The following is an 8546-nucleotide window of genomic DNA, read 5'->3' as shown; positions in this document are numbered from 1 at the left end:
CTCTCTCTCTCTCTTTTCCTGGAAACTGTGGCTACTGTTTAATGGATGATTAACTATTGGTGAATTCGGTCACTCGCACTAATTGTATCAATAATATAAATTGAATCAATACAAAGCTATTTATATAAATTAAAGGCTATTTTATATAAATTATCTAAATGCATTGGTGAAATGTAATCAACTTTAACAATGAAATTATACATGTTTATTCCATTAAATAATGTGTATAAGTATTATTATCAGGTATTTAATTGTTTAACATATTTGTATGCTTTTACATTTAACTTCGTTAACTTTATGTATAGTAGCTTTTAGTATTATATATATGCATTAATTTGTAATGCAAGCAACTGAATTCACTAAGTACACATTAAACATATATATTATCTGTTTTTATATGTTCTATAAAATATTAGTTTGATCGGAATTAAAATTTGAGATCACACAGCATTACGCGGACGGATGAGCGAGTAAGAATGGAATAAGAATGAAACGATTACCTGAACAATCGTTGCTCAATGCAGGTGATGTTACTCGGTGACAGCGGCGTTGGAAAAACCTGTCTTCTGACGCGTTTCCGTGACGGTCGCTTCCTGTCGGGAAACTATATAACGACCGTCGGCATTGATTTTAGGGTGAGACTTTAGAGATATTCCATTTTACATTTACCTTGTACACGATTAAGAAATAAAGCTGACGAACTTTTGATTAATGATTCTATAACAACGAAGTGCATGTTGCTCACATTGGACGACGATATCTTCGTGACTTATTAAAGCCAGTCCTCGTGGGGCTACAGAAATTCAAAGAAGTATCTTTCCTGCCTTTGCAGAACAAAGTTGTCACCGTCGACGACACGCCGATCAAGCTGCAGATATGGGACACAGCCGGCCAGGAAAGGTTCCGAAGCGTGACGCATGCTTACTACCGAGACGCACATGGTAAACTCTTTTCTTTTACGTAACAATTCTGTTTTCAATAAAGATCGAAATTGAAATTAGTAAGGAATTTAAAGGAATTAATTTGTAAATAAATTAAATACAAATATTTTTAATTTAAAAAATGATTGCTAATATTGTGCAAACATCACGAATTATGCTCAAAATTGGATTGTGTGTGTGTGGTTTATATATATATATGTGTGTGTGTGTGTGTGTGTGGATATATATATTGTTTATACATATATATATTGCTCATTTGCTGCAACAATAAATAACTTAAAAATTGTCATTTTTAAATTCATTGCAAAAAAAGTATGAAAATATAGAGAAAGAAGAAAAAAAGATATTTTAAAAGAACACTTTTATTCCTCTGCAATTAGTTATTGCACTAAAATTATATTTTAAAATTTATATTCCAAGATTTTAATGATTTGAAACATTCAAACTCATTTTCTGGAAATCTTTGCTTTCTGAGTTGTGTCATTATTATAATAAATGAGCGTGTTACACACACACACACACACACACACACATCGCGATTAATTTACCAGATTGAAATAAAATTGACGCGACGATATTCTTAATTAGAAACATGTTTATCACAGCTTTGCGTCATTAATAAATACGATATCATTGACAAAGATTTTCCACGTATATATTTTGCAATATCTCGTAACAATTTAATTATCGCGTTGTAAATGCCATCGGTCTCGAAACTGTGCATATGTTTTACTAACTCCTCGTTTTACACAGCGGAAATTAATGAGAAACATCTCTCTTGGCAAAAGATATGACGCTTTGGAGCGTCGGATGTTTAATGCATGCTTAGTTTAATAGGGGAGCTTTTCTCTTACAATTACGAAATGTAAAATTTTATCCGATTATTATTATTACCTCTTATGCGAAGAGTTTCAAATTTTGAATTTTTCTTAATTTGCGAATCCATTGATTTAAAATCAATTTTTCCATAATAAGAAAATGATGATTTGATTCTATATGTTTTTTCTAATTAATTACATAAACTTTCAACAATTTGAATTATTGTTATTTAATTTTATGTGTAATTAATGTCTATTAATTTTCGGAACTAATTTCGGAATTAATTTTCGGGTGTTTTAAAATGTTAAGATATGTATACGAAGAGTGTGAAAATTAATGGATATAATTTCGTGCTTTAGAATTCGAGTTTTTTAAATATATTCTTTCCTGTTTTTCAAGGATCTATCTATACAAAATTGGTTTTGGGATTGGGAATTTGAAACTTCTTGTGCATATAACAATGAACTTTTCAATATACGGCGTAGAACAAACGCATTACATTGGTGCGTCTCCGGGGAAATCTTAATTGCTCGTCCCGACTTTGTTGTTCACATTCGAATCCGAGACGAATCCGGTCCGTTTCCAGACTTAGGATAATCAATTTGAGACGTTACCACTTATCACTCACGGCGAACTCAACTTTACAATGCATGAACAATTCGTAACTTCCTAACCCGAATCCTGTTCTCGATTTTGTTACTCCGCCAGTTTTGGCCAGGTGCCAGATTCAATTTACTTATATAGATAGCGGAGAAGTAATACAGAGAGTCTGAAGGGGAAATCTCATTGTTTATTCGTTCGAAGTTCTGAAGTTGTTTCGACAATAACGCTGCGTTGCATCTCAACTTCGAAAGCAATCATTCCAGTTGAGTGAATTCGACAATAATTAGATACTCATTTAGAAGATTAAATCATTGAGATCACACGGAATTGAAACGTCCAAAGTTCAAAAGTCAATTGATTTTGTAATTCGCAAAACGTTTTAAGCAACTATAGTTTAAATATAAAATAATCAAATAGTCAATATATCTAAAAATTTAAACGTAATGTTAATAAGATTTATTTCAAAATAATGTTCAAAAGTGAGAGAAAATCGTGTATCTAATACAGATGATAATTTTTTTGCACTTTTGTATTGAATTCGATTATCGTTTAATGTATTTTTTTTCATATGTATAAGATGTAAATGAACTCATTTACATACTTTTTACTTATAAAAAGTTTCTGACCGTCGCATGACATAAAGTCGATTAGATAGTCGATAAAAAAAAAGGCAATTCACAAGACTGCGTGTTCCAGCGCTTTTGCTGCTGTACGACGTGACAAATAAGACGAGTTATGACAACATCAGAGCTTGGCTAAGCGAAATCCGGGAACACGCGAACGAGGATGTCGTCATCATGCTGCTGGGTGAGTTGCGTTTATATTTATGATTCCCGTGATGATACGATAGATCTGCCCACTTGGAATGGTCGATCGCCGGGAGGCTAAATGCCAAAAATAAGGACCGCAATAATGATTTAGCGCGTGGAGATAAGAACTCAGGAGTGCGATAAATGATTCAGATTTGATATTATCGGTCAGCTTATCTCAAGCTGATATATACATCCAGTTATCGAATCCAATTTAAATAAAAAATTTACAACTATATATATAACAATTCTGGAAGAATCGAGTTCAACTCGTAGCGTTTCTGCTTAATGCAATTTGGACTGCTTCGGAAAGCAATTAAGATCAATTTTTACAAGCTCACGTTCAGCTAGAAAATGCATTCGTTATAAGTGTAAAAAGAATATAAATGTTATCAACCATGACGTAGCTTTACGAGTAATTTTTAGCTTTCAATTCAAAATCCAATTTTGATTCGAATATACATACGTCGTGCGGATTACTGGTAAATTAACCTTAATTGCTCATGGGCAGTCGAGATCGCAACGACTGAGAACGCTGTTAGCTTCATCATGGAAAAGCTGGATATTTTGTGGTAATTTATCTTCTCGTCGCTGTATTAAACCGCAGGTAACAAGTCCGATTGTGGGACGGAGCGTGCCGTTAAGCGGGAAGACGGCGAGCGATTAGCGCAGGAGTACAAAGTGCCGTTCATGGAAACGTCTGCCAAGACTGGCCTCAATGTCGAATTGGCGTTTCTCGCCGTTGCTCGGTACGGTCTCGACAAAATCGACGAATCTACAATAGCGTGAACGAACAATGCTTGAATAAACAATGCTTGAGCAAACAATGCTTGAAACTGCACTGATTTTTAATCAATTTCACGTCAACGCTTTTTTTTAACTTCAATTTTTCCATGTATCTTTGAAATTGAAAGTTTTAAAACTCAAAAACAAATAAAAAATAGACGAGTTAAAATAATAGTTTGAGCTTGGAAAGCGTTTCGTGTATTTATGGAAGGAAGACTAGAGCTGGATAAAATCGATGGAACTAAACGATACCGCTTGTTTTCAGGGAGCTGAAGGCTAGAAAAAGCGACGATTCTGATGGGACGAAATTCAACGTTCAGGACTACGTGCGTCAGCAGTCGCAACGAAGCTCCTGCTTCAACTCCAGCTGCCTGACAACTTGAACTGCTTTCCTTTTTCACGTTAATTAAGAGGACACGCGAACTGGAACCGCATTGGTCGCGAAGAGATACGGCGCGAAATTGCCATTGCGAGCCAGGCATTCATTTGATTTCCGCGTGAAAGAGAGCATCGGTGTAACATTCGTTGCGGAACGGTATAAATTTTATACTCGATTCATAGAGTAACTTTGCGAATAAACCACAACGCAGACGGAGCGATTCGAGTTCGTCGGGTGAATCGAAACCACAGCGCGCACCCAGTGGTCAAGATTTTCGGGAAACACGAGGCATTATTTCCTTCAACAAAAAGTCATCAATATTAACGCAATATGTGATACCAAAGGTTCGATGAGTACGAAATTGTTTGCGCTCTTAAAAGAGTCAAGGTCAAAGAATTGAATTTTTTTAGCATAGCGTCAGAGGGAATACGAAGTCCTCGTTAAACGTAAGAAAACATGTGTCAATGGTTACTCGCACACGTTGTATATTAATGTGAATAGTTCTAAGAGGCTAGAGAGAGTTTCACACGCAGGATACCCTCGTAGATAAGGCTTTAGCTTGATGGTTCTAATTTCATGTACGCCACATCCGCGTACATATGCATATATATATCATTAAGCGCTCAAAGCGATCATTAAACGATTGTTGAGCATAAGTTGTAACGTCGATTGTCGTACACCGATTCCATAATCGTTCGTTACGTCGTGCTCCATTAGCGTTCGCTGTTCGCAACAAAGGAGCGCGAATAATCTTCGATTTGCATACAATGTGCTTATTACGAGTTATAGCCCAGTGCGGTTGTGTTTCTTTCGCGGTGCCTGCGTGAGCGAACAAAATGTCAATGCAAGTTCAGTCGACGTACCAAGTAGTTGCGAAGTAGCGCGTGTCGAAAGAGATAGAGAAAAAGAGAGAGAGAAAGAAGTCACATCTCGTAGGAAGAACGTTGAGAAAATGATTCGCAGCCACCGTCAAACGGAGTGGCGCACGAATACGCTCAAGTTTTCCTATGATTAGTGATTACTTCCTCCTCTCTTCTTTCGTTTTTTTTTCTTCTTTAACCGATGAGAGTACGTCACAGATTTCTATACGAATACCATTCTGATAGCTACTAGCTCTAACGAAAGTGAGGTAAACAAGAAGAGGATGACTGTCATTTTTAACGAGTTCAAAATCGTCATCAACGTCAGCATTGAACCGTAAAATCTTTTTTTTTAGAATAGTCGGTGTTTATACCAATACTATTTCACCAGATATCGTTTGCTCTTGAACCGACTTGTAACAAATTGCGAGACTGTTGGCGATTTAGATAGTCCATAGAAATCTCTGAAGTACATTTTGTGATCGCTATCAAGCTTATAAGCATGTTTTATAATCGACAAACTGATATTTATGTAATATTAGAAAGAAATATTAATGCCAATTGATCGAAGGTAAAATGGTGTTATCCGCGACAACAAAGGAATCAGGAAATTTATCGATCGTTATGATGTCAGAGTTCTAAGCAAAGTTGAGGACCGCTGTCTGTTGAAGAGTCAATAAGCTTAATACTGTTTAATAAAGCTCTACCGACGTTATTGCGAAGAATCGTTTAATTACTTTTGATTTTTCTAAGTCTCTATTTTGCGATAGAATTAACGGAAAGTACCAAAGACGTACGGATGTTAATTTTATTGTAAACGGAAATCCGGAAATTTAGAGTCGGTTTAGGTAGAAGATTGAAAGATTATATCACGTATGTTACATCCTGATGTATATGACGTGCAATCTGTTTTACCTGCAGTGTACAAATGACAATTTCGTGTATCAAATATATATCAGAAGGAATATATGAAATAAAAATCGACCAAACATACAATATATACCTTTTTAATATTCCCATCTGTTTCCCGGTCATCACAATATTCATGAATTAATTTTTTTTCGATATGAACTCGAATAAAAACAGAATCGTCAAATTTGTTTATCCACTATGTGGAAAACAGAAATATTTTGTGTTTGGGATTTAAAAATACAAAGGTTTCCTTAATCAATTATTTTTAATAAAAACAAAATACAAATTATATCTTTCTGCAATTTTTCGGAAGATAGATAACGGATTGCAAAAAAACTTCCATAAATTATTAGTAAAGTAAATTTATTACAATCCTAGTAGTTTTTGTATTTTTTGGTCTCAGTTAATCATACATTAAGATATGCACCAAGCATTCATATCTAGGGGAAAATAAAGAAATGAGATGTAAGAAGTATAAAACAATCGGAACATATACGAGATTCGCCGCGCGCACGTGGGTTTCTTTTTTTTTTTATTTAATTATATATTACATTTATAATATTTAGACCCGATTGCATCAACGTTACTTTGATTTAAGCAAGGCTTAAAAATTTCTTTCTTTTTTTAAAGCCGATAGAAAAACAAAAAGAGAGTTAAACCTCGCTTAAAATTAATGTAACGTTGGTGCAATAATTAACGTTGGGCCTTAATTATATAAATATATAAATAAAAAATAAGCTTTAGTTCCCGCTATCTTGCTCCATCTATTTCATTAAACACGCTGTACGGTTCTTAGGTGATCTCGATTAAATTTCGATTATCTTAATCGGCGATTAAGTTATAATTGGAGTTTGGTCGAAGTTGTTTTTATTTTCTCTAGTATTTTTAAATTAAAGTGCATTTCATTTCCTTTTTTTTCTCAATGTTGATTGTGCGGTCATTCAATGTGTATACATGGTTGTAAATGCATATGAATATTTACAGTGTGCTCGAATCCGTGGGTACGATCAAAGCTAAATGACCATGCAGATCAGATCAGAAAGAGAGAAAAAGAGAGAGAAAGTATATGTATGTGGGAACATAGCTTATAAAATAGACGCAGCATGTTCTTATGATAGAAGTAAAGCCGATAGAACAGTGAGAGATACAATACAAAACATCGGTGAACCTCTATCCTTCTCTTATGCGCGGATATTGATAATAATGGAGAAGAATAGAGATTCTTCATTGTTGTTTTGCTCTCACTCACTCTCACTGTTTTGTCAGCTTCGCTTCTACCGGAGGTATGCTGAGTCTATTTTATGAGTTTATAGTCCTGTTCTATTTAGCTGAACTTTTTGCATGATTCATCTTTTCTCTTTTTCTCTCCAACATGAAAAGAAAAGGAAGAAAAATGAACCGTGCAAGAACTTTAGCTAAAAAGAACAGACTTAAGGTGCAGCCACAATAGAAGGAATAAGGAATTAGGAATAAGGAATAACGATTCCAACCTATCAGAAACCGTGTATGCCGGTGTATCCGATATCTGATAAGTTGAAATCTTTATTCCTTATTTCTAATTCCTTATTCCTTCTATTGTGGTTTCACCCTTATGGTTGAGAAGTCAAGGAAAAATCCCTCCGAACGGAGCAGCGTACGCATGCGTAACGTATATCATTGATCATGTGATCAATCTCGACAGACTTGTGTTCCAATGGCTACGTTCAGCAGAGAAAGCAGCTTTGCAATGTTGTAAAATTCTTCAATATGATTGGTTTATATGTTTAGATCTAAAAGGAACCAAAAGCAAGAACCAATCGTATTGAAGAATTGTACAACAATTGCAAAGAGCTGCTTTCTTTGCTGAACGCAGCCAATTGTTGCCCATAGTGCTTCTTAAGCTGGTTCTGCATTAGTCGCATCGCAGTGTCGCAAGTATTGCGGTCCAATCAACATCAAGCTAGCTCGATTGAACCATAAAGGCCATCACACGTACAAAAATTTTAGTCGTAATCGTAAGATCGCAAGCAAATCGATCAATCACAATCAAAATTATCTCGCGTTTTAAAACGCTCGATTGTGATTGGCCGATTTGCTTACGGCCTTACGATTATGACTAAAATTTTTGTACGTGTGATGGCCTTAAGGGCCATGGCACACAAAAAAAACTTAAGCAGTAAAACGTAAGCAGTAAGCGAATTGACCAATCACAGTAGAGTCCATAAGGCCATAACATAAGCAGTAGCGAATCCAACATGTTGATTTCCTTACTGCTTACGTCTTACTGCCTTAAGTTTTTTGTGTGCCAGGACCCTAATGTGGGGTCTACAATAGAAGTCGTAACGGTCGTAGGGTCTTAAGTCGTAGAAAATTGACCAATCATAGTCGAATATGAGAAGAATAATCAACTGTGATTGGTCAATTTTCTACGACTTAAGACCTTACGATCGCTACAACT

The 8546-nt window shown here is 35.3% G+C and overlaps 1 protein-coding gene across 7 annotated transcripts in view; it reads left to right on the top strand.

Moving 5' to 3' along the window:
• LOC108722033 (ras-related protein Rab-37) overlaps positions 1–8546 on the top strand; it is a 107079-nt gene that overhangs the window by 88927 nt on the left and 9606 nt on the right. For 5 of the 7 annotated variants that reach the window (XM_018446954.1, XM_018446947.1, XM_018446962.1 and 2 more), the window contains exons 3-7: positions 525–635; positions 833–941; positions 3060–3170; positions 3780–3921; positions 4224–6181. In XM_018446954.1, coding sequence (XP_018302456.1) covers positions 525–635; positions 833–941; positions 3060–3170; positions 3780–3921; positions 4224–4341 — 591 coding nt within the window. In that variant the 3' untranslated portion in view covers positions 4342–6181. Of the gene's footprint in view, positions 1–524; positions 636–832; positions 942–3059; positions 3171–3779; positions 3922–4223; positions 6182–8546 lie in introns of those variants that run through there. The other 2 variants (XR_001936596.1, XM_018446936.1) reach the window with 2 other exon arrangements.

The sequence above is a fragment of the Mycetomoellerius zeteki genome, unplaced genomic scaffold, assembly GCF_001594055.1.
Source record: "Mycetomoellerius zeteki isolate Tzet28-1 unplaced genomic scaffold, Tzet1.0 scaffold105, whole genome shotgun sequence".
NCBI lineage: Eukaryota > Metazoa > Arthropoda > Insecta > Hymenoptera > Formicidae > Mycetomoellerius > Mycetomoellerius zeteki.
Note: the sequence above shows the minus strand (reverse complement) of the source record. Positions and strands in the feature narration are given on the sequence as shown.